The following is a 26,078-nucleotide window of genomic DNA, read 5'->3' as shown; positions in this document are numbered from 1 at the left end:
GATGGCCGATTCCATACACGAGTCAAAACAGTGCGGTAATGTTCTTCGAAACTGTGCGGTAATGTTACATTACCGCACTGTTTTGACTCGTGTATGGAATTGGCTATTTGTCGCACAGATGGCGCGCGCGTAATGGGCCACTTTCCACGCACGTGTGATATAAAAGCTCTTCCCGCACAATTAGCTACGTAAAGTGACAAACTCGCAATTCGTCGAATCTGTCCGATGAACGTTTATCTTAACGAATTCGCGACAATCGTTTGAGAGATAACGCGTGGCTGGCCAAACAGGGGTCAACTGAGACCTTCAATATTATATCTCAGTGAATGCCGAAAGAACGCCATGATCAAGAGTTTACGGAACTGAGCTCTCGGACATGTAAAAAAACGGTTCGTTGAAAATAATAAGACGACGAATTATCCGAGATAATCATTTTACGATCCGCGAGGAATCGCGTTATCGCCTTTAATTTTCATAATAACGAAAGATTTCAAAACAGTTCCGCTATCGCCTACGAACGTTTTCAAGGTTATTTACGTATCTCAAGCGTATTTTTACGCGCAGGATGAACAAAAAATTACTGCTAACAGCTATATATGTTTCTGGCTTAGCTCGGTGGAAAATAAGTTTTTGCGGTTGCCGAAGAGCACAAGAGTGGCACCTAACGTTCACATCTCGTAATACATATACATAAACGTAATTGAGCGGCCAACCGACGGTGTGTCCGCTCTCGGCTGATTTCGCCTCGCGTTACTTATCTAATCTCGCGTATTATAAGTCCGAAATAACATCCGTATTTTCATCCACCGGGCGTCCCGAAGTTCTCCTGAAGAGAGGGAACGTGGGAACTGGGAATCCTCAGAATCAAGAGACACGGTAGGTAATGTCTGCCGCCAAGTATACGCACAGCGCGAGACCGCGAAAGTCGCGAGTACCCGAGATTATTGGATCTCAATAACGGCTGAACCGATTAAGTTCCGAGTAGGCTCAATCGATAGCTCGGGTTTGAATTATATGATAAAAGTGTTTTTAGTTTTCCTCTACGTACCTCACGAATGAAGATATCGTGACGCAAAGTTCGAATCTGGAAATTTACATTTATTTAAGAAATACGGGAATACATTCCCGAATCGCTTTCGATCCGTCTATAGATCTCGGAAGATCTCCCCGTCGTCAGCACTTTCGTCAATCGGTTAACAGCGGCGAAAGGGTTAAAAATAGAGGAACGGCCAGAGTTTAAAGAGTGGGACGTGCATGTCGAATATGGGCACTTACCACCACCAGAGTTCCAGCAATTATCAGTCATCCCTGTTTATCCATTTGCAGAGTTGGCACTACATTATAATTACACTGATCCAACTCGCTGGAATGTCTCGCGGCACGTTGGTCTTTGACGTCGTTTGCGGCGGCGTCGTCACACGCGCCGGATACACTTTTCATGAGCCCTAGTGCCGCCTGACAAAACTCTCAGCTCCGCCGCATCGCTTTACACCAATGAGAGCACCTGTCTCATTATTGATCTCACACTACACTCTCTCTCGATCGTGGATGTACCGGGTGGGCCACACCGTATCCGAAAAGCATCCGTAAGGGTTTCGCGCACTCCCGATTTTTGCTGGCCGGCTATCCGGCTACCCCCGGCCACCCCCCGGGGCTTCCGCCGACAGGATCTCCTCTCTGCAACACAGCACGATCACGCGCGTCGTCTCACAGAACCGCCAGAACGCTGCGCCTTTTTTCGAGCCGCTTTTCGATCAAACGGGTCACATCAGTACGGGGATTCTCTAACTCCTTAACGACAGTTTCGGTATTGTTGCGCAGCTTTTTTACCATATATAATACCTGCGCAACGATACCGAAACTGTCGTTAAGGAGTTAGTGAATCCCCGTACAGGCCCGCACGGCGTGAACCTCGTCGAACGATTATCGGCCGGCGCGGCGCCCGTTTCGCAGGACTTGCTGCGAATCCGTTCGTCTCGAGAAGACACGTGCGCGCACGCTAGGTATACGTTACGAGAGCACCGTTATCCTTTTATGACGACCGCGTCGTCATCCTGCGAAGGAAATCGAAACTAGCCGAACGGATCGATCGGATCAACGAGGCAAATCGATCGCTTTTCAATTAGTCCCGTTCCCGTCTTGCGGATTCGCTATGATGGACGACAATCGTTCGTTCGTTCGTTCGTTCGAGCGCTGTCCGTGAAAAATACGTGAATACGAAGGCGAAGGAAACCTGGGAGAGAAAATAGTGGATGATCGACGGCGAATCGACGCGCGCCACTTTGCGCGTCCTCGAGTATCCTTATCCGCGCCCGAATACGCGAGATTTTCTCCTCGGGAATAATTTCTCCGTATACGCTCGTCTGCCGTAATATCGGAAGGAAAGCCAAGCCTGGCGGGGGACGGGGGGGGACAAGCGAGACATGCCACGACGTAAGAGGTATTCTACCAGGTGCAGCAATGCGCATAATGGCGACGTGATGAATCAAAAACCCATCCCGAACGTGCGAGATTCGCGCGAAAACTTGAAAAATATGAAACGCGCGCACGATGGACTTGTCGGATCTGTTTTCTACGTCTCGCGATTCTCTTTTCTCTTTGTCCTTTCGAAAAGCGAGGGAAGGAAGATAAGAATGCATCTGCAAAGGACGACGCTCGACTTCTTACGAACCTGAGCAAATCCTAAGAAGGGAATCGCAGAGAGACGAGGTTATGTGTACGACGCAAACCAAGGGCGCCGGCATTTTCGAGGACCGCTCGGGCTTGATTAAAGCCGAATTACACGACGGATCGCAGCGGCGCGCGATATCGCGTTTGATCGATTCGAGCTAAATTCTATCACGTGTCGGGATGTAACACGTAGGAGTATAAAAGTCGCTCAAATCGAACGAGGATCTCCTCATTCAAAATTTTAAAGATGGCCGATAATTCGAACGATTTTTCCCTACATCTGCGAGAATCGTTTAACGAAGTGTAATAACGCCGCGACGAACGCCCGATCGTACGATCGTGGAAATCCCGTGGGATTTTTTTTTTTCGCGCGAATCGCAGTCTTATAGGATCGCGTCTTATACGGTTCGTCGTGTCCTGGCCCTTATTGGCCCCGATACCAGCGTCGACAAAATTACAGCGCAATAATACCGACCGCGTAGGCGCCGGGTTTGACCGAAGAGAGATAGAAAGCAAATTGAATCAAGACGGTGGACCGGCCGTTTAATACCGCCGATCGATCCGATCGTTGCGATTCGTCCCGCGATCCGTGAATTATCGGCCACGATTGGCTCCGCGCTTGGATCCCCGACGGGCTTTTAACTTCAACCGTTCGACCCGCTCTCGAAAAACGGCTCAGTTTGCGTGGTGGACGCGCGAGAGAGCCAAACGTGAGACGAGGTGAGATGAGGTGAGGCGAGACGAGACGAGGCGAGGCGAGGCGAGGCGAGGCGAGGCGAGACGAAACGAGACGGGACGAGATGGGACGGGAGGACGAGAGGACAGGACGGGACGGGACGAGACTGAACGGGACGAGACGAGACGAGACGAAGTGAGGCGAGGCGAAAACAACGGCGGCGACGACGACAAGGCGATGGCTCGGGTCGTCGAGGCCTGCCTGCTTGCTTGCCTGCCTGCTTTCCTCTTTTCCTCCCTCATCCCTCCCAGCCGCCACCCAGTCTCCTCGCGACGTCCAGCCAGAGAGACTTGGAGGTTACACACGGCAAGTAATCGATTTACCAACTCCAACAACGCACTCGTCGAGATCGCGGCGAGAGACGATGTCCCGGCGACGTACTCCGACGACGCGCGCGACTCACTTGTTTTCTTTCTTTTTTTCCTCTGACTCCTTTTACGTCCTCCTTTTCTTCGCTCTTCCCTCGTTCCGGCGGCCGCCGGTCTTTCGCGCTCTCGCGAAAACGACGCGATTACGAAGAAAAGTACGCGCGACGACAGGGGATCAGGCCGCTCCGGGTTCTTTTCCCTCCGCACCGCTTCCGTTTTCTTCCCCCGCACGCGGTATGTCTTTTTCTCCGTCTTCCGCTCTGGTTCGCTCCGCCGTCCCTTCGCCTCCCTCTCTCTGTTCTTTCGTACACGCGTGGCAAGCAGCGCACTTCCTAATACGTTCCTGTCTCTTTTCGTCGCGCGCGCGCCCGAGCGACCGTTTCTCTTGCTCGCCCTCACGAGGCGAAGGCTGGTCGAAGCGGCGACACGCGCTCGTGAAATTTCGTGACTCCGGAGCGAGCAGCACGCGCCGTTCACCGCATCTCTCGTCGCATATGATAGACGCGGACAAAACTTCCTTCCCTCTCGCACCTTCCTCTCCTATCTCTTCCCTCTCTCTCTCTCTCTTTATCGGTCGGTCCTCTCTTACGATCTCTCGCCTTCGCCGTCCTTCTCCCTCACGGCATAGCGCGCCTCGTTTATCGGAAGAAAGGAGGAAAAACTCATCTGGAAGATGGCCGCCGCCTGCCAGTCACCGATTTCGCCCTCTCTCGCATGGCGCACTCTTTCGCGACGGCGACGGGGGCCACCGCAAGCCACCCGGGGAGGCCGCGGTTCACCGCGGTCACGATGCACCGGGTCGTTAACTGCGACCCTGAGAGACGCGGGGGGATGGGGAGGACGATCATCCGACGTACACACGACGATCACACAACGATGACAACGACGGCGACGACGACGACGATGACACAAGGAACGATGACACGGGCGAAATCCTAGATGCCGGTAACGCGCGCGCGTGTCGGCCGCACTCTCGCTCGCTGGCCCGACAGTATTCGTACTAAAAAGCTCACCTCGGCAGGAACCGTAACGCACTCTCTTCTCGATACACAGAAGCGCAAACACGGAGGCAACACTCTCGTGACATGTACACACACACATGCACACTCCCGCGACGACGTGGTAGCGTAGCGTAGCACGCGCAAGCGAGCGAGCGCGCGCGCGCGCGCACGCGGCCTCGTACGTGTACACACTGCACTGCACCGCGCGTCACGGCACAGCACGGCACGGCACGGCGCGGAACAGAGCGGAGCAACGACGACGGTTCCGCGGACACACGCGCGCGCGAAGAGACACGCGGTTTTTTAAAAAAAGGCGACGCGGCGCCGCGTCCCTTGGCGCTTTACATATATATGTTTCCTTTTCTCTCTCTCTTTTTCTCACTCGCGGCCGAATCCGCGATTTGCGCGCGCGCGCGCGCGCGCGAGGCCAACGTAACGCGATGCCCGAATTCCTCACGAGGTAAACGCGCGGAGCCCGCCTGTGGACGTCTCTCGCTACACTCACACGACTCACGAACGTTGCGACGCGGAAATTTTAACAGCGACGACGGCGGCGGCGGCGACGGCAACGGCAACGACGACGACGACAGTGACGTTGCCAGTCACACACCATGGCGTTCGCACACGACCTCCTCTGTCTCGCTCCCGCAACCCGCAAGCCGAGCGGCACCTTACGGCTCTTCGGCTATTATCGGTGAGCTACGATGTTTATTCGGCGGCGCATCGGCCGACCAGTCACGGCTCGCGGCGAGATCATCCCCGGTTCTCGCTTTCGTTTCCCTACTAGCCGTCGCCGCGTCGCCCGCGCCGCGCCGCGCGCCGTTCCGCCCGTTCCACTCCTGCCGCATCGTTCCATCGCGCCGAACGGTATGATTTTTAAGGCGCGCTCACACTGGTCAAACACGCAAATGTCGCAAATGATTGAAATCCGCGGAAGTCGTAAAGTGAGTAAAGTAGCAGTCTGTTGGCAGATTGATAACAGATTTGATCAGACATGTCAGATGGTTCATCTTCCCTCTTTTTCTTCTCACATTGAAGAAAAAAGATGAACTGTGCAAGAAGTTCAGCTAAAAAGAACACAAGAACAGGCCTTATGTTAGCAGACTCTGCTGGCAGAACATAAACTGAATGCGGACGCAGTACGCAATTGATGTCGATCTGCTGACATGTCCGATCAAATCTGTTACCGATATTTACGCCGATACGTTGCGTAAATTATCGGCAATTAAAAAACCTGCGCCGCCCTGTATCTCGATAAAAACAAATATCGTGGATCTCTACAACGTGATTAACGATAATCTGCCGCTGCAAAAAGAACCCGAGAACGCACATTCAGAATTAGATATTATTTCTTTTAATATTTTGACGAATGGTGGTACTCTACAGTCATAGGATACAATACAGTACAGTACAATAAGTCGTTTCTCAGATCGTGACGCTCCGTTCTCCTTACATTTTCGTAAGCTGTACAAACTTGCGTTTTATAAATATAGAAAACATATTCAGTTATATCCAATGTGGGCGGGAGAAGGAGGGTCTTAAATAACTTCTTGCGATAATATAATCACATCTAAAGCTGTGCAAAGGGATCGTCGAATTTTCTGCTTTTATCATTTTTGTTTCGATCGGTGATAAATCAAATAGAATATTTTATACATCGAGCGCGTTCGTAATTCGATCGCAAAGAGAAAATCTTAACAACTATACAATATTAAGATCCTGCAATTTCGCGAAAAAGATGCCGCTGAAAAATATATTTGTGTTGTAATAAATAAAATGTATGTACAAACGTCGTGTTATAAACGACTTCAAATAAAAATGTATACGAAACGTTTATGTTTTCTGTATAATAATGCTAAAGACAGCGCGAGCAAAATTCGTTATTCGCATAAATTCAAATATATGTCGTTCGAGGAGGATTCATAATTTTTCTATGATGGCAAGGGATCGAAAAAAAAGTCGATCGTTTATCAAAGACGATAATTTTATCGAACGTTTAATAAAATTATTAAATGTCCAACGTCGATTCCGTTTATTATATTAGCAGCTTGGCCGTTTTTCGCGTCTGAATTTGCATCGCGCCGCCGTTTGCAAAATACATTTCGCCCAGACATCGATACTCCTAAAAATGTACACGCTCCACATTTGGCACACTTTACTCATATAAATAAAGACATACCCTAACACCCCGACGAATTCTCTTCGAAGAAATTTAAATCAAGTCGCAGATTATGACAAACTAAATATCACAAAGATGCACCTATGATACCTTAATCTAAACTGGCGTGTGAACCGTTTATTCTGAAAACAGTGGTGGTTGTGTGTACGAGGACAGATTTAAGTGAGATAAAATTTGCCATTGAGATTAGATATTCTCGATCGTTTTCAAGATAAACAGCTCGCATAATTACTACGTGTCGCCTTTTATTAAATAACAGCTTAAAATTTGACAGATCGATTTGACAACTGTAACAAAAATCGATATTTAGCGCCAAATGTGGCCGTTTGAGATTCACTTGGTTAACGTAAAAACGGTGTAAAAATAGAGCGAATATTAAGTACGATTAAGCTCTAGAAAGGGGCGAATCGTAAATTAATAATACCTCCTACAAAACGCTTTTCGCGTAACTCTGCGAATATTATGGCGAAGAAAAACTTTCTTACCTTAATCAGATATACGTGTTACTATATAATGACTACGCTAGTAGCACTACAAATGATCTACATGGGTGCTCTAAGCTTAATTGAATCGTAACTCTGCTACGATGATTAACGGCAGCTCTTCGTTCCACGAATGATCGTCCACGATCTTGACGATAAAGCTAACAATTTATTCCGACGGATACAAGGATACAGTCAGCTTAACAACTATCTATCTCGATTTAGATCTTTCATTACCGATCTATCGAATTATGAGGGAGCGTCGTGTTGTAGGTACACGAAACTAATCGTACGGTGTAATCTCGACAATAAATGGAGGTAGCAATATTGTCAATAACAGGATTAGCCTTAGTGAAATGAATTATGGAACAATGTACAATGTTTATGTCTTGTCGGATATCGGCTGTCCCAGTTCCGAACTTTCCGCCCATCCTCTACATGTAATCCGCTACTCACGACAATACAAAATATTGAAAACCCTGCAGATAGAAATTTGCTACGATCGATAATGTGCGATGTGGCGTACGTCAAACATGCCACTCTTCTCGCGTTTCTTTTATATGCGCCTAAAGGATAATGTACTCTTTCGATCCGAGCGGTAAATAAGACGTAAGATCTCGTCGAGATGATACGCGAACCGCGCGAAAAATCATCATGATAATCGCGATGTAAACGTGCGCGTAAACATTTTTTATATACAAAGGATACAGGTACTTCTTAAGCGAGAATATCTCTATGTATAAACGAAACAATAATATTATTGGATGTAATATTACATGTGTAAATGTAGTATAGCCTTCGAGAATAGTTCAGATTTGCGACTGAAAAAAATGCTTTGTCTATTACTTAGGTTTAAAATTGATTGACATTTTTATAGTGTTGCTTAATTGCATGCAACATTGAAAAAGTTGAGTACAAGATCACTGGCGATAGTTACGTGTCTTTTCATAACGAAATTATATCACATATCTTACAAACAATATAGAAATTATATATACAAAATATATTTGACGGAAATTACAAAAACTTGTACTCAAATCAATAATATATCGGCTTAACTAGCATTTGCCGGACAGCCTAAAAAATCTCCTAGCGGGCTATATATCACATTAATATAGTCTGTTGTACGCGCGTACGCGGGTTTACTTTCTTACTTCACAACTTCTCTCGCTAAAACTGAAATGCTTTAAAAAATTCGGTCGTTTAACAAGCACGTCGTACACGACGTCTTGCAAGGAATTTTTTCGTTTCAGTTTTACGTATCTTTATATTACGCTCTGTACCAATGTCCGATATCTCGTATTTTTAGCTTGGATCACACGTGATCGTTTTTTCATTTCTCATCGGCATATGTTTTCGTATTAATCAAGGTCTACGGTAAGATCCGCGTTATTGGTGGCAGAGAAATTCAACTCCTCGTTTTCAACAGACTCTTTGTCCGTGACGCTGGATACTGCGTGATGGTTGTTTGTCGTCTGATTGTCAATCTTTGCCTCATCGACCGGCTGAACTGTTGTCAACGTGCTCCACCAGTTTGAGAACGCCCCTTTTGCTTGCGACAGCGCTCCCCCTTGTAAATTGTTAGTCCCAAGAATAATATTTCTATGCACACTTTTCTTCCTAACTATGCATATTCTGATCGCATTGGACGTTAAGCGAAATTAAGCGGAACGTCTGATTTAATATTCCCAATTATGATTTTTTTTCATATAGTAACTAGACTTAAAACTGCATGTAAATATAGAATATAATAAAGACGAAGAGTTGTAACAGGTATTTTTTTAATAGATATTAATATGCAGTTTTAAGTATGAAAGAAATATTTGTACTTAGAAATTAATTGACAATGCATTTAAATGCTCTATGGTCCGGGTTATATTTAAATCAAGTTATGCAGCCTTACCCATAGCTTTCCCAGTAGTGGCCACTGCGCGCCCAGTCGATGCCATTGCTTGATTCAACTTTCTGCCGCTTTCCGTATTTTGCATCGTGCTGAAACAACAAATGTTTTTGTTTTCTTAAACACTGTACTCTTGATCGGATAAAATAAAGCATAAAAAGCAATGAACCGAATTAGTAGTCTACTTCTTATTCCTTGCACTATAAATTTATACTTTATAGTAGAGATTGGTACTTACTGTGATAAACGTAATTTCATATCTTGCACCGACAGCTGACCAGCAAAGGGATGACCGGGCTCGATATTGAGTATTTCCGGTTTGTTCGCGCTACACCACGCCTTGTAATTATTTGTAGCGCGCCACGCGGACATGAATGCTGCATTGTAGTGATCCGACTGACGAGTATCCTGTTGCATGGATGTACGCAGCATGCTCAATAGGTACACCCGGAACTGTGTTCTGATCCATTCGTCGCCACCCTCCCATCCCACCCCGTCCAGAAAAATATCCTTCCGAGGCTCGGCTACATGCCTTACCACGTAATCGGCGAATCTCAAGTCCTCCGTGGTGAGATGCAGCTGCCGCCTCAGCTCGGGATCGGTCGCCTCTATCCGCGTGTTTTCAACCTTTTGTAAATGTAGCATACGATTATAAGTTAAACACAATTTATATTCAATTCCCAATCAAATATACATCTATACCTCGACTAGCACATCGATTAACTGCTTCTTTTGTTTAAACAGCACATTTGTAGCGCCTACTATATATCCTCTAACATTAATATCCCCCAAGAGATCCAAATAGGGCAAAGACAAGTAAGGTAAACAGAGATATCCCTAGAACAGATACATATTTCTGCAATATGCAAAATGTTATCCGAATGGAATATGCAAGGTGTTTCCTAAATAAGTAAAAAAATTGAAGAAAATGCATATTCCGTGACTTATTTTAAGAAGAAAAGGTCCTATGAACACAAAGCCCTAAACTGCTTCGTTTTCAAAATACACGATTCGACAAAGATGCACGCCCCTGATGGGTCTAAAAATGTTTTATCGGTACCGGAAAATGATTCTTAATACCACATGTACGCAAACCAAATTTGAATTAAATATCTTTAAATGTTTTCCAGATTTCCGAAATTTTCACATTTTTATTTTACAACTTTGACACTCTGTATTTTGAAAACGAAGCAGTGTAGGGCATATGTTTATAGGATCTTTTCTGCCTAAAACAAGCCACGGAATATCCCCTTCACTTTTTTTGTACTTACTTAGAAAACACCCTGTATCTATGACAAGTACATCAGGTATCATTACCTTTGTAAATAACTCTAAAGGTAGGCCGCACAACTCCGGATTAACATGCGCAATTTGCGTAATGTTATTCGTTAATCTCGCGTCAGAAAGCGCATCGCTACTCGTGTCACGAGGTAAACTATTATCCGTGTCGCCCGTGCTTAATGTGATGGCGTTTACACTATGTACTCTGTGTACGTTATCGTTCGGCTTCGGCGAATATTTAGAATCGCTTTCCTCCAGGTAAGATTCGGTGCATTCTTGTGCCGATTCTATTTCGATGACCTTCATATTTAGATTTTCATTGTCGTTATTATTCTTCTGTAGGGTTACATGCTGTAGTCCGTCCAAACATTTACCCTCCATCGACTCCATAGTTTTGTTGTCGTTAATGCACAAGGAATTTCTATTGCTGTTATCGTTGCACTGCTCGTGACTCGTGGCGTTTGACATATCGTCTTTGACGATGCGGGTGGATGACAAGTTGGAATCGTCGACATTATTCGTTGATATTTCTTCCTCATCGAAAGTCGGAATCGGAGACATCGGCCTGGATGGTCTGAAGAAAAGAAGGATTTGTTTATTGAACTTTACTGCTATCAATCTCGATAAATTTACTTATTAAAGTATCTCCGTAGTACCTCACACAAGCCGCTTGTTGGAGACCATGTTCAATCATGTCTGGATACAGTGACAGTAGAGTCAATATCGTGGCGCACAGTGGCTGTACAGGTGATTGATAAAAGACTATCCTTTTCTCAAGCAAGAGCAATTTAAATAAAAGTAACACTTTGTGACGGAATTGCAATATAAAATCTCTTGCAGACAAACCTATAAATAATGTGTACAATGCAGGCGGTGTGACTAAAATATCATTGAACATAAATTTGTTGATGGATAATTACCAACAAAAATTTGCGGCGGTATATGACTTTCGCCGCTCATACACGAATTAAGATGATGATAAGTATCCTCCAGTAAGGATACTTTACTAAAATCTCCTTCCTCGAAATATGCGTGTGTTATCAAGGCCATTTTTACCTGAATGTGTCCGTACAGAGGCAAAGTGCTTAGCACACAAACTGACTTCTGAACAGTGCCTCTTGTTATGTCAGACGTACGATTCTTTAGTTTCTGCAAACACAATAACGTTTGGCTTGATATTTATACGACAAGTTAAAACTTGTATACATTAACGTAGAATACTTTTGTAATACCTCCACAGGTATTTGGCGGAAGCATGAAATGCCGTATATTGTACGTTTCGGATCGTTCAGACTAGGTAAGTGAAAATAGACTGTGTCCTCGTCGTAGTTATGGGAACCGTCGGGCAGGGCGAGCGTGGGCAGATACTTCCATCCCAACGGGCACTCGTTAGGCGCACCGGGCACCAAAGGTGGAAACGAGTATTCTACCTAAAAAGGTGACATTAACGTTATGAGCACCCCTTAGACGCGATTGAAAACGAGGAAGGCAGATTAATTGGCCTGTCACTCTACCTGACAGCCTTTCTTGTGGTGAAACCCGACGACGATGACGTGAAGAATCGGCCCGCTCGATTCCGCCATCCTTACGGCTCCGGTGATGACAACGCGACGCGGCACTTGCGGCACCCGGACACCTATTTCCACGGACAACTCGGCAACATTATTTCAAAACCGCGAGAAATATCCGTGCTGCGGGCTGCGGGACGCAGACGAGCTGATAGCGGCAGACGTACAATTTGACAATTTTGACATGCGCCATGACGCATTTACACATGTGTTGAGCGTGCATGCGCGCGCATACACATGCACATATACACGCGCGTGAAGCGTTATCGCGAATATCACGCTTGAACGCCTACTACCCAGTACCCAACAGTGTAAATTCATTTTTAGTACATACATTCGGGAAGTTCTTTACGTTTGAAGATAATTATATCCGCATCGTATCTAAACAATCTCGAGTCGTAACTGCCGATTCAAGAAAACATTGCGATTGCAATCAAGGAAATTTAAACAATGTGTGCTGTAAGAATCTCAACAATTGAAATATGTACAGTTTTATAAACTTGTCAGATTGTATATAAACAATTTAATAAGTAATTTTCCCAATTTATGCTACTCTAAGCACAATTCAACATGAAATTGCTAAGGCGTAATCTCCCTTTTACATCTACATGAAGTTTGTATCATATTCGAAGCCGAGGTCAATGAAAAGTATCTCTGTTAAAAGTATCTTTGATTTAATAACAAAACGAATCACATATCGCAAATATAATTGTACATGTATATAATATATGTGTGTATATATACAGGGAGTTCTTTTATTACACGGTCCAGATACTTATTACACAATCCATTAAATACTTCCACTTACTATACAAGTTTACAAACTGATGCGATTCATTTTCTTCGTTTGTAACAAATCCACGCCTCCGTCTTATTCCATTATCTAAATCGCAATTCCGTCGTAGAAAAATAATTATATCTGCATGCATATTCATACAAATATAAACATATAATATAATTATTTTTCCTGTCACATTTGTCTCTTTTTCGATTCTGTCATGTAAGAGAGCACTAATCGAATGTAGCGTGGTGACATTGGCATTTCGTTTTCGCGTGGCTAAGTCCATTTTCTCTCAAATCCTTGCTGGGCTGAATCTACGCGTGATGACAAGTCGCAGGACGCAGCTCTGAGAATATCTTGTCCGCTCTGGTCGGGAGCGCAAAGCTATTCCGTGTCATCGGCCTCATAGCCGTTCTCCTTCCCCGTGGCAGCGAGTAGGAAGGAGAGGAAGAAGATAGGTGGAAAGAGACAGTCGGGAGACGCGCTACCTGCGTACGTTGAAGCCCCGGGTGCCGTCCGGGCCGACAGGCATGCGAAGAACGTTGCTGGGCAAATTGTTGCCGTTCGGCGCACTCGACTTTGCCTGAATCTTGTTGATCTCCTGCGCCGTTTTCTCTTCCGGGCTCTTTTCTTCCCCCAGGATCCTCCTGCGCGCCTCCGCATATTCCTGCTCCCGCTTAGACAAATTCTTTACGTCTCTCATATGTTCGACAGGACAGGGCGAAAAAAACAGTGCGTTTACATACCTGCTTCAAAGATTTGATAGGCTGCTTGGGTTTGTCGTCGTTCAGTGGGCCATCGCCACTGCCCCGCGAGTCCGCAGTCGGTCTCTTTAATATCTTTACCATGGGCTTTGGAGGTACGTATTGAGATCTGAGGCCGTCTTCTCCTAATATGATCATCCTCGTGTTTGCATCATTACTGGCCCTATGTCCAAAAAGTCATTGAATATGTAATATATATATTGTTTCTAAATGACTTTAAAAAGTACAGAATGGAAAAAAGTTCTAGAAACATTCACCTCAACCTACCTAGAAGATTCTATCTCTTCCTCTGTGTTCAACCGAAAAGCCTCCAATCTTTTGTCGAGTGCCTGAAAAATCCATCATAATTTTACATTCCTCTTCTGTAACACGCGACAATAAATTATCTCCAGAAAGAGATCGAGTAATATTAGGAAAAGAAATATTTCTACGCGAGCTCAACGATTTGGAACATTCCATGCAAAAGTATGTCCTTATGGTAGCGTAAAGTACTAAGTACGATTAACAGTCGCGTATATCAATCTATCAGTTACGAACGATGTACGTACGAAAAATACGCGACGATTGGGACGTTTCGACGCGAGGAAATGCGAGACGACGAGCCTCGTGGAGTCCTCTCGTCATCGAAGGAAATGGAGCACAAAGGAGGTTATAGGTTATAGGTTAATCGTCCCGTTCTATGTCAGACTCGAAGAGAGAAAACTCCGGGACGCGCCTTACCCCGGATTCCTCTATCTGCTCCCAACTCTCGAGAACGTCGTCCATGGTCCGGGTGCGTCGCGACGCGAGTTTCCGCGGAGATCCGGAGCTCGCGTACTGCAACGTGCGAACGATGGCGTGCGGCGAGAACTGGGGGAGAAGTGGAAAACGGTACGCCCGTCGCCGTCGCTCCGTGCGGCTGCGGCGTGCCGTGCGTGGTCAGAATGGTCAGAAGTCAGAATCGGGGACGGTGTCGGGTGTCGGTGCTGCCCAGCTGCCCTGCGCCCTGCGTCACGACCCAAGCGGGATTGGCGGTTCATTGGAATCGTCGACGTGCATTTTCAGACGAGTGAGTCCGCCGTTCCGCAACGAGGTCACCGGTCGGAAAGTCGAAATTCGCCGCGTGCAGCGTGCAGGCAAACCTGTCGGCCGGAGATTCGTGACACTGCGTGACACCACGACTACCACGAGGGACCGAGGCCGAGATCAGCCGAGATGAACGCTTTTCGCCGGGTGTAATCAGGATTTGGAAAAATCTCTAGGAGCTAGGAGCTCGTCGACGGGCGACCAATAAGCGCGATGGACGAATTCTCGTGCCGACTGCCGATCGGTGCTTCCGCTCCGCTTGCGCCTTTGCCTGACTTTGCGCGAGGATCAGTTGACGTTTTGACATCGTGTCGACTGTGTGGTGTGTGGTGTGTCGGTCAGTCGGTGCGCTTTTTAACGTCAGGTTCCGGTGCCGCATAATGAACTGCACAATATCGGCGTGATTACGCTCCTACTTGTGACTTGAGAAGAGTCTCGACGCGATTAAACATGACGGAGATAGAATGGTGAGAGAATTAATTTTCGTTCAAGTGTCTGCTCACGCTGTTGTTCTCGATATCATATAATAAAACCTTGATACTCTAACATAAGAAAAATCATACAGGAAACTTTATTGCAGGATATCAAAGCCCATGGAATATGGGACTGTGAAGTTTGCGTGCCTAGAAGAAACTACGGATCATCCTTTGAAACCAGTTGTAATCACTGTAAGAATAGCCTCTCTTTTACTGGAGTATCACAAATATTTCCATTTCTACAATCATAGAAAATTTTTTTACAATGATATAGCTGATTGATGGACGTAGCGCAGCTAGACGCAGTGCGTTGCGAAGTACAAGCACCAGTTCCTCTACTGGAACACCTACCCCAACGCACACACCAGTTCCTGCAAATCCACTGAGCGATCCATTGTTAAGTCATCCTTCCTTGGATGGTTCTGATCCCCTTACACAATTTGTTCGAGAAGAATTGGATCCTCTCTCTAAGATGGCTGCAGATGAAGTAATATATATAGTTTATAATATTTTTATTTTATAGTGTCTTTATCACAATGTGTTTATTATCTATGTTATAGTGGGATTATTCTAATGTCGCACCTGCGAGTAAAAAATCAAAAGATACGGCAGAGGAGTTGGTAGAGCCATGGTCTGTTAGACGTTCCGCTATATTGAGCAAATACACAACTTCCGAAAAATTATCGATTGTAACCAGTTTCTTACCAGGTGGAGAGAAAGGTACTTACTTTTTCAAAAAATTAACGATTAATTTAATTTTGTAAAATTATTTAAATACATTATTGTTTATTTTAAATTGTCGCAATATTGCTTTATCACAGTTGTAGTGAAAGTTCAGCCAAGCGGGCCGATGGTCGACAAGGTAAAAACGCGACTTGAACAATTAGACGACTTTGAAGAGGGTTCTGTCAGGCAAATGTTGGACTTGTCGCAGCAACAGTATACCGCGCGAATCGAACAATTAAACAATGAACTAGTACAAGCGTGGCATTCCGATCAAAGAGTGAAGGCGCTCAAAATTGCAATACAGGTTTTGATACATTTGTTCAGCTCCTATGAGAAAGCTTAGAGCAAGAAACTTACGATTTAGATATTAATGCTAAATTATTTCAGTGTGCAAAATTATTAGTAGATACGTCTGTAATGGCTTTTTATCCGAGCAAGTTTGTTCTCATCACAGATATTTTGGATATCTTTGGAAAACTTGTGTACGAGAGATTGAAAGTGAAGGCTGAGTATTACAAGTAATTATTATATGTATTTTTTAATTTATTTTGTAACTGCATTTTATATTTTGCGGATTATCGCACAGTTGCTAATAGTGATATTTCTCTCGTAGACCAGGAAGTAAAGTACCTACGAGCTTGCCCGATAATTTTACACCTGATATGGTTCCTGAGAATGCAAAGGAAACGTGTCGGAATTGGTTTTACAAGATAGCTTCTATACGCGAACTAGTACCGCGTTTATATGTTGAAATGGCTATAATAAAATCTTACAGTTTTCTAACGACGAGGTAAGACTCTCGTAATAGACATTCGTAATATTATAATAATATAAAAATTAATATATTAAAACAATATTTTCATTTTAGCGAATTTAATACTGCTCTACTACGTATAACTCGTATGATAAGAGGTATCGGAAATCCGTTGATAGCGGTTTACGCGAGATGTTATTTATGTCGCGTGGGATTGGCATTGAACAAAACATCAGATTTTGAGTTTGTGAGGGAGAATTTGTACGACTTTCTCTTTACATATCAGCAGTTATTTGGTACTGCTGTGAAAAATGAAATAATGAAACAAAACGTCACCTTGCATTCGTATCTTAATTTGTACTCACCAGCTTTGGATTGGGTCGTACAGGTTTTGGTGGCAACATCGCCCGAGAGCCTTCTTGAAGAGGTTTTATCTCGATGTAAAAAGCAAGAGAAGGGGTAAATAAATAGGTATTTTATACCTATTATACCTATATATTTATACCTTTAATTTGTCTTTAATCTATTAATTTTTACGTAATTGACATATACATGTTTTCAGATCATTATTATTAAATATAGTACTGACTGCATTTAAACCGACGTATATTGCTGCACGTGCAATGGATTTCGTCAATTTAATAGTAGCGAGCGAAGACGATGGTACTGAGATTAAAGAATTAAGAAATGTATATATATTTAATTTAGAGATATTACAGGATTTTTTTTTTTTACCTCGATAGGATATCCTCAGTATCTCTTATATCGAAGTTTGGGAGAATGTCTTGTGCGAGAATCTCCGCCGAAAGAAGATTGTCAATCGGTGCTTAACGTGATATGGAAGTATATAACGGACCTCACAGATCCCAATAAATTCATGCATTGCATCGAGATTTGGATTCAGTTCACCGTTATACACTTTTCTGTAAGTTGTATGAATAATAATAATAATACTTCATATCAAATTAAATTATTATAATATGCAATATGTGTTACAGGTAAACGAATTAAATTTGTTTTTCGGCAAAATAATAGACCGGCTACGACCAAACAAAGCTTTCGAAAATTATTATCCACAGTTGCAGAATATTGTTGAGAAGATAGTCGCCCACACGCAAGATTTTGAATCGCTGCTTGCCATAGTAACTATCCTTGCATTTATATAACCGCACATTATTCGTATTTATTTAATAAATTATGTTAAAACGTTCGATCTCTATCACAAATAATCTGACAATTTTTGCAGGACAATTTTTTACCCCTAATTGACTTGTTTCACAAAGAAAGTGTTAAGGTCGAAGTTTGTAAAACTGTTATAGAAGGATTAAGTGCACAAAACGGGCCTATTACAGATCCTATTATTATAAACGCTCTGATGTTTATCGCAAGAATAATGCACGATTCCGTTAGGTATGTCAATTTAATTTCGCGATTATACAGTTTATTCTGATCTTTAAAATCAAACAAATGCAGTGCTCTGACCGTCGAAGATGAGAAACGACAGATCGGACAATTAATATGTGGCCTAGTACAACGAGTAGATTATGGTCGCGATTTCGAGAAGCAGCTTAGTTTCTACGCAGAGGCCAGGGCGGCATTTCCTAATCTTGATAGCGTTCATATACAACTTGTGCAGGTATGTAATACATACGTGGGTAGTCTGAAAAGTTTTGAGCCTCAAACCTTATTTTTTCGGTCAAATTCGGTCAAATTTTTCAACATAGTCTCCTTTTAAGTCGATGTTAGGCTCAAAACTTTTCAGACTACCCTCGTATACCTTTACAGGAAGAACAGTTGCTAATCTATATCAAGATAAAACTTTTAGTGGCAATTAAATCATTGCTTTTGTATTTAGTGCGTGAATAGATTATCAGTTGATACCAGAAAGATAGTACGTGGCCACCATACGAGGAGAACGTCGGCATTTGTACGCGCCTGTGCCGCCTTCTGTTTCATCACTATACCGTCGTTAACTTTAGTCCATACACGTCTGCAATTGTATCTACTGTCTGGACAGGTCGCCCTATTGAATCAATGTCTAGGCCAAGGTGCGAGTCAAATTAATTCTTTTTTTAACATTAGCATATAACATATTGCTTTTATTTATCTCGTCAATTTACGTGCGTAAACCGACATTTTTTCAGCCGATGCCTGCTTTAAGGCTGCTTTAAGTTTAGTTCCGGAAATGCCGAAAACCATCGATATCGATGGAAGACAGAAAAGCTCGCAGCCGTACTTGCTCTCATACTTATCGAATTTCTTGTCTACATTATTAGTAGTTCCCGTAAGTATACTGATATGCGCTACGTTTTAATTTTATGATTTTAAGATTGCTTTGTACTATATTAGGATAGCCCAGAGCATGGTGTCCTGTACTTGATGAGAGGCTTGCTCAATGCTGTTCAACGTTACTTCGAAGAGAATACCTCAACTAAACCATATTTGTATTTACGTGTACTCGATCTTCTTTCAACGGTAGCGCAGGAAAATTATCCATATCATATCGATAAGGTACCTCATACTTTCGTGCATATTTGAAAGAACAATTAAATAACCCAAATTTCATGACACTTAAAAATTAGAGAAATTAATTAAGATCTATCACATAATGGCATTTCAGGTTGACTCAAATGATAAATTGTATGGATCTGATCAGAAATTTATTGGTGAAGTCAATAAAATATGTTCGAAGATTGTTGAGGAAATCTTGAGTCATCTCAAGTATCTTGGATCTATCGAGCAATTTGATAAACAATCGGCGCTAGCACTCGAACTATTTAATTGCTTTATTATTCGTGCAGATTTACGGGATACTGCATTAGCGAATATGGCTGTAAATTTGTGGCACTTGTCACAACGACATGGTTCGGTGGATTCTAAAGTTACGGTAAATACGCATTTGCAGTAATCAGGAATTCGATTTTTAATACATTGTTTTATTTTTGTAATCTTTAATTATCTCGAATATTTTTTTCAGATGAGGACGAAGGCTTACATGACACAGAAGAGTCATCATCAAGAATATGAGCATTTTACCGAAATACTCAGGAAAATGTTGAGATGAAGGACATTGGAAGTTTTCGATAACAATCAGAACAGCTTAAACATTTTTTATTGGCAGTTTTTTTAGAAGACATTTTGTAATTGTGCAATAATTTTTCCAATTATATCAATCAAGCCAATTAGCAAATAATAGCAGGAAGATAAAATGAAATATAAATTATAAAAATTGTTAATCACTTTATACTAAATTTTCTAAAATATGGCAAATATTGTTCAAAATATTGAAATATATAAATAATCGATGTAAAAATTTATACTCAATAAAGATATCACTTACAGTTCTACATTTGTTACGGAATACATTCATATCATAATTTTGCACATTTTCTAGAACACATCGAACGATATTTGTTACATACATGTACAAGACAATACAGTTAATTAGTTCGTCATTAATTCGTCATTTGTCATAAACTATTCCATAATATAACTGCCATAGAAAAATAATGATTATTTTATTATAGACTTCGTATATCTCTGTGAACACTCCATAATGGAAGACATCTGATTTGGAAGACACAAGAAATCACCAGGATTATTCTTATTTTTTTAACACAAAACGAAGCGCGTCCAGAAATATATCGGCATGACGCTCTGTGAAAGTCAACGCAGGCCTCAGCCGCACGGCTTGGCTACCGCATCCACCTGTCTGGATACCTAACAAGAACACGAAAAGTACGAAAACGTGAAAGATATTCTTAGCGCTCGCATTTTACATTGCGATATCACCTTACCTTTCGTTGCAAGTTTCTTGATGATGTTGTCTCGCATTTCAGGCGAGGCGCAATTAAACGCTATGAAAGTTCCACGTCCACGCACTGCGCTGATTGTAGCAGAATGCTCTTTTTGCATATCCATCAAATGTTTCAATACATAGTCGCCGACGCGCGTAACCCTATCCAAAAGATTCTCCTTTTTGATCGTTTTTATAATCGCTTCGAGCAGTATCACTTTGCCGGGATCTCCCATCCAAGTATTGAACACACGATATGATAGTTTCGGTCTGCGATGTGCAGGGCGAATTAAACGTTAATACTTAAAACACGACGTTATCGCTTTATCGTAAAAAAAATATTTACTTTAGATCCTCCGAGTGATAATAACCGCCCATTTGCATTTTCTTGCTGAAAGTCATCACGTCGGGTGGGGTATCTAAATTGAAGTGCTCGTGGCACCACATTTTTCCCGTTGGTCCGCCACCAGTTTGCACTTCGTCGATAAGTAACGCAGCTCCGTGCTAAAATATTTCAATGCAACATTTTAATGCAATATATCTTTTCTTACAACGCACAGTGAGATAATTGTGAGCCGCACGCTTTATACCTTCCGCGTCACGCGTTGAAGTTCCTGAAAGAATTCTGGCGACGCGTGATTATCGCCGCCTTCCGCTTGAATAGGCTCAATTATCACGCCAGCTACTGGTATTTTCTTTTCGTTTTTGTACTTCTCGAATAGTTCCTCGACCTGAAACATATCGTCATGCTCTTAAATTCTTCTCTCATATATGCGAAACGCTCAAAAAGACATTTAAGAGTAGTGACTTGACGATACCTCCGCGAGGCAACGCTTATCTTCGTGCTTGTTTTCTCGCACGTTCTCCTCTAAAGGATATTTGTACTCTGGAAAAGAGGCGATAGGCCAGTCGAAAGCCGGTATATCCATTTTGTGAATGTACTTGCTGTGAGTCGTTGAAAGGACACCTAAGGTTCTTCCATGAAAGCTACCTAACGATATTAAATATTTCGTAAAGATTCCTAATTAAAATGAAACTTGTTTTCATTCGGACAGGTGACTGACCTTTAAAGGACATAATAGAGTATCGAGGTGAACCGGGAATTTGATTTATCATACATGACTCTATCTCTTCCTTCGTGAACGGCGCTCTTTGCCTTTGTTTCTCGGCGTACCAAATAAAAATGTTTTTAAAAGCGTTCTCGTTGGAACAAGAACCGCACATCATTGTTGTGATGTGCGATAATCCGGGTGGTGCAAACTGTTCAAAAAAATAATAATTCATATTTATATCGCGCGAAAAGTGATGGACGATAAAAAATTCATTATAATTTTACGATATATATATTACCTCTTTCTTAAGCAGAACATCCTTTAATCTATTAGGCCAATCTTTCCCTGGAAAGACACCTAATGCAGGCCTATTCGCTATAATTTTCTGGAAAAAGACATAATATATCATTCACAATTTTTTGTACATACACGCTTGGACACCATCTACTCCACGTAAAACAAAATAATTCGCAATGTATTCCAAGAATATCGGATTATTAGAATTTAATCCAATATTGTACATATGCTGTATATAGTTAAAACTCAAGTGATATATCATGTAGGAGGAGATTAGCATGTAAATTCCGTATATGAGAAAAATAAATACGGTACTCCGCGACGAAATGCCTTTTATATCACTCACTTGATTAACGGGATCGCCGAGAGCCTCCAACATAGCCGGATGATTGTACCCTAGGGGCATTGATGAGATTTGCATATAAACGTCCAGCAACGCGTTCCCGTCAACGTCTATTATGTAATTACCGGCGGATTTTTCATAGTCTGCGAAGAATTGTACGGAAGACGCTTGCTGAAGTCACAGATTTCAACATTGTAAACCCATTTCGTCTCTGGCATATTTACAAAAGATATTTCGCATTATTACTCATATCTTAAATATATACACTTCGATTCTACAATTATAGCAATTCTATGTAACAACGGTAAAGTTATAACTTTAAACTATCGAATTGAAATATGAGCTATAGGCGAAGCACTCAAAACATCAGCAGATAGCAATTTAATTGATAATCATGCCGTGACGTCACCCAAAGAATCAAGAGTGCCTGACGTACTTGAATCGTATTTAATTCTTGTAGCAAGCTGCGCGATCGAGGACCCGGTATCTCCGTCGTAAGTACCGGCCCTTCTGGTTCCCTCGGCACCGAACCGGTTAAGCATCTCTTCCACGTTGTAATGCCTGCACGACAACCATTATACTCTTATATTTAAATATATATATCCTCCTATGTACAATTTAAATATATACGCATTTTCTTCGCAGAGAAACATACACGTATATACATGCATATAAAAGATTCTCTGCGCTTTTGGATTTTGCCGACATATCCATATCCGAGCAGAAAAACAATTTAACTCGCTAAATTGTTCAACAACTGCGGTGATCCAGTTCTATTGACGATAGTTAAGGCTGATTGCTTGATTTATTACTGCGATTTTACGTGTTCGAACCCCCTCGTAAATCATTATGTTGCAAATTGCAATGTGCAATGACGTGATATACATAAGTCGCAGACGCGGTAACGTAGAAACTAGAGTATGAATAAAGAAAATACAGATTGCAACGTTTTCCGTATTGGACAAAGAGACTATTAAAAGCAAGGAGTTCTGGATATAGAAATCGGAATTAAAAGATTAAATTCTCATTTAATCATAACTGATTATAAAATATAATAAACGTGATTTTGATCGAGAGAACATGTTTTGGATGAGCTCTCCTATCTCAGATATCAAATGTTTGTCTGATATCTGAGATACTTTATATCAGCAGATAGGACCCAATCGTTCAAATTTGCTAAGTAACAAAGTTGACGATACGCAATATGCTTACTTTCCGCGTTATTAAATATAGATTCCAAACAATTTGAGCTTTTCGCTTCCTTTTTCATCAGAATTAAATGTTTAAATTTTTCTAAAATTATAACGATTCTCTTTGGATTACATATATTTTGCTGGTACTTTTTATTTAATTTATTTTACCACTGAGGAAAATTGTGATTCTAAATATTTGACAATCGTTATTAATATATATTAACATTATTTATTATGTGTCAATATTTTCGATTTAACTTTTACTATTTAAATCTCCGTTCTCTTATCGAGGTGCAAAAATATTAAAAACAAAGATTTTCGGAAAGGATTTTCGGAAAGGATTCGAAGTCGAAATTAAAAGATTAAATTCTCATTTAATGATTATAAAATATAAGATATAATATATAATAAACATGATTTTGACTGAAAGGACAAGTTTTGGGTGAGCTCTCCTATCTCAGATATCAAATGTTTGTCTAAGATACTTTATATCAGGAGATATGACCCATTCATTAAATGTTTATTTTTAATTAAACTCTATAAAAATAATTAGTAAATTTGTTCGTTGAGATCTTAAATTTTTATTCCATAAATAATTTTCTTTGCGAGAGAGAAGATTTTAAAGTAGTAGAACTGTATTTTGTACAAAACTGATTTAAAATTAACATTACAACGTCCGAGATCGTGACGAAAGTAAACATTCTTTATCTGCGTGCTATTTAAAATTTCGGATGAGATAACGACGGAATAATGATAGGATAGTGAAAGATACTCGTATTAATAGCACTCTTCACTAAAGATACAACGTTAAAAGTATTTTCGTTAAAAATGCACCGAGAACTACACTGTGAAAGAGTTAATATATTAATTTTTCTTTCAATGTTATTTATTTCCTTTTTGCCTTTTTTGCAATCATTATGCACCGCACAGGTATTTTAAGATTCGCGGGCGGACGGCGAAGCAGCTGGAACCGAGATGAATTTATCGATTTTGTCACGGTCCACACAGCGTTCGCGATAGAGCGGCATGCTCCCGAATAGATTCTTGTCATCCATTATGTGAACTACACCCATTTTCGAGTTTGACGAAGAGGAAGTATAAATACCGTTTAGCAGCCATCGGAGCGAGGTCCGCCCACTCAACGCGCGGTGATACTTGTTAAGCATTTCCGTTTGAGACAAGAGCACGGATACAAGAGGGCTGTTTTCTCAGCAACGTCGTCTCTGCCGAAGGGATGGAGCCGTACTGGTCGCTGATACGCGCTGATAGCGTTCACCCGGTAAAAAGAGCCGGAGAGTCTCGTGGGGGCGCGAGTTGCTGGAGCAGCCGCTCTTCTGCTCCGAGGAAGAGAGAGAGCAAGAGAGAGAGAGAAAGAGAGAGAGAGAGAGAGAGAGAGAGAGAGAGAGAGAGAGAGAACTCCTCTTGCGTGTCGCTCCTCGTCGTAGACACTTATGATTGGTCTATTTCAGAGCGCTGAATACCACAAATATCAATATTCCATCCAATATACTATTTAAAAAGAAAAATCAGCACATACTGCAAATATTTGGCAGCGCATGCATGTGAAAGATACCGAAGGCGTTTGAAGGCCAAAAAAAAACGTCAGTCTCTTTTCGCGATGCTCTGACTGCGAAAGCAGTCGCTGATTAATGCGAGGTATCAAATTGTCCTTGCTTGCACAACTGTCTGTCTGTATATCTGTCGCTGTCAACGGATACCGTTGCGCTTCGTGTCAGGAATAGTACTACAATTCCAACGGTTTTACGTGGTGTGATACGGTGAAAGTGAAAGTGAAATTGAAAGTACAAATTCGAGCTTTTCTCTGTTATGTTATATTGTGCCACTTAAATGTACAACAAAATTTTACATATTTCCCGGAAAGAAGTCTTTCTTTTATTGTTTACCTGTCACATGTTCGCGTATGTGTTTATCGCAGTCATTTATGCTAAGTTATGCCGCATAACTAATTTGTAATTTGATGTTAATTTGACGTTAATTTGCTGTTAATTTGATGTTAATTAATTGGTATAATTAATTAATTAAAATAATAGAGAGATTCTATTATATGTCGTGCATATATTATTCACAAGAATTATCGAATTTCACGGCAATCGTTATTTAACTGCCACTAAACAATACATAATATGTATGTATGTATATCTGTATGGACACGTGCGCTCTCAGCACACATAGCTGAAAGTGTTTGAGCTGCGCTTGACCCCATTACGAAAGGCGGAAGGCAAATAACCAAATAACCAGTTATGATCGCCTTTGTCTCGAGGCAGACAGTATAAAGAAATCGATGACCGGACAAGTTTCGGATGAAAATAATGCACCAATCCGTCAGTCGGTGGATCTTGCTGGACAGAATAAGGATACCCACATTTTTCCCAAGGCTCGAATACGAACTTGGTGCTCGAACGCGCGCGAGAACGCGAACGATCATTCAGACCTCCGGTCGACGATACGATTTCGAGCGGAATGCCGAATGGACCGATCGAGGATTTTCCAGCTTCCATACACTCGGATCATCCCCCACTATGTTAGCCGGGGCCCATCCGACTTCCTACCTGGAAACCACGCCTCAAGTCCTGTGTGCTCACGGTTGGAGGTGGCCGTGTTTTTGGGCAGCTCGGGCCGCGCGCG

General features: G+C 42.2%; 5 protein-coding genes across 16 annotated transcripts in view; 1 reads left to right on the top strand and 4 right to left on the bottom strand.

Moving 5' to 3' along the window:
* The window catches only part of Tlk (Tousled-like kinase), a 62,292-nt gene extending 56,700 nt beyond the window's left edge, over window positions 1-5,592 (bottom strand). For 5 of the 10 annotated variants that reach the window (XR_011733803.1, XR_011733802.1, XM_071789338.1 and 2 more), the window contains exons 1-2: window positions 3,730-4,781; window positions 1,276-1,677 (exon numbers count right to left, since the gene is read on the bottom strand). Coding sequence is in view for 7 of the 10 variants with exons in the window: in XM_071789338.1 (XP_071645439.1) it covers window positions 1,276-1,306 (31 nt within the window). In the remaining 3 variants the exon portion in view is untranslated. The other 5 variants (XM_071789340.1, XM_071789342.1, XM_071789341.1 and 2 more) reach the window with 5 other exon arrangements.
* A 514-nt stretch (window positions 5,593-6,106) lies between these two features.
* LOC139819723 (late secretory pathway protein AVL9 homolog) lies at window positions 6,107-12,425 on the bottom strand. Its single transcript, XM_071789355.1, has 9 exons — window positions 12,132-12,425; window positions 11,850-12,047; window positions 11,538-11,766; window positions 11,274-11,463; window positions 10,654-11,191; window positions 10,039-10,173; window positions 9,575-9,963; window positions 9,340-9,428; window positions 6,107-9,006 (listed from the first exon to the last, which is right to left on the bottom strand). The coding sequence occupies exons 1-9, from the start codon at window positions 12,198-12,200 to the stop codon at window positions 8,798-8,800; spliced, it is 2,046 nt and encodes a 681-aa protein (XP_071645456.1). The 5' UTR covers window positions 12,201-12,425; the 3' UTR covers window positions 6,107-8,797.
* A 417-nt stretch (window positions 12,426-12,842) lies between these two features.
* On the bottom strand, window positions 12,843-14,586 carry LOC139819729 (SUZ RNA-binding domain-containing). The gene is made up of 4 exons (XM_071789365.1): window positions 14,451-14,586; window positions 13,998-14,059; window positions 13,713-13,893; window positions 12,843-13,642 (listed from the first exon to the last, which is right to left on the bottom strand). Exons 1-4 carry the CDS (start codon window positions 14,493-14,495, stop codon window positions 13,451-13,453), a joined length of 480 nt encoding a protein of 159 aa, XP_071645466.1. The 5' UTR covers window positions 14,496-14,586; the 3' UTR covers window positions 12,843-13,450.
* Window positions 14,587-15,005: 419 nt separating this feature from the next.
* LOC139819720 (VPS35 endosomal protein-sorting factor-like) lies at window positions 15,006-20,095 on the top strand. Of its 2 annotated transcripts, none has more exons than XM_071789328.1 (18): window positions 15,006-15,262; window positions 15,376-15,463; window positions 15,546-15,758; window positions 15,832-15,991; window positions 16,093-16,301; window positions 16,385-16,515; window positions 16,611-16,787; window positions 16,866-17,210; window positions 17,314-17,414; window positions 17,495-17,676; window positions 17,750-17,893; window positions 17,998-18,161; window positions 18,225-18,387; window positions 18,607-18,799; window positions 18,896-19,035; window positions 19,101-19,262; window positions 19,372-19,638; window positions 19,729-20,095. In XM_071789328.1, exons 1-18 carry the CDS (start codon window positions 15,246-15,248, stop codon window positions 19,813-19,815), a joined length of 2,943 nt encoding a protein of 980 aa, XP_071645429.1. In that variant the 5' UTR covers window positions 15,006-15,245; the 3' UTR covers window positions 19,816-20,095. The 2 variants fall into 2 exon arrangements, with proteins under 2 accessions (XP_071645429.1, XP_071645428.1); XM_071789327.1 differs by having other exon boundaries at window positions 15,361-15,463.
* Window positions 19,847-24,707, bottom strand: Gabat (4-aminobutyrate aminotransferase). 2 transcript variants are annotated; one of them, XM_071789356.1, is made up of 10 exons: window positions 24,538-24,707; window positions 22,676-22,800; window positions 22,243-22,410; window positions 21,898-21,984; window positions 21,612-21,807; window positions 21,366-21,538; window positions 21,138-21,278; window positions 20,894-21,051; window positions 20,549-20,817; window positions 19,847-20,471 (listed from the first exon to the last, which is right to left on the bottom strand). In XM_071789356.1, the coding sequence occupies exons 1-10, from the start codon at window positions 24,596-24,598 to the stop codon at window positions 20,356-20,358; spliced, it is 1,494 nt and encodes a 497-aa protein (XP_071645457.1). In that variant the 5' UTR covers window positions 24,599-24,707; the 3' UTR covers window positions 19,847-20,355. The 2 variants fall into 2 exon arrangements, with proteins under 2 accessions (XP_071645457.1, XP_071645458.1); XM_071789357.1 differs by lacking the exon at window positions 24,538-24,707 and having other exon boundaries at window positions 22,243-22,450; window positions 22,676-22,806.
* Between the last annotated feature and the right edge of the window lie 1,371 nt (window positions 24,708-26,078).

Source organism: Temnothorax longispinosus, chromosome 9 (assembly GCF_030848805.1).
Source record: "Temnothorax longispinosus isolate EJ_2023e chromosome 9, Tlon_JGU_v1, whole genome shotgun sequence".
Lineage (NCBI taxonomy): Eukaryota > Metazoa > Arthropoda > Insecta > Hymenoptera > Formicidae > Temnothorax > Temnothorax longispinosus.
The sequence above is the reverse complement of the archived record's forward strand: the minus strand, read 5'-3'. Positions and strand labels throughout refer to the sequence as shown.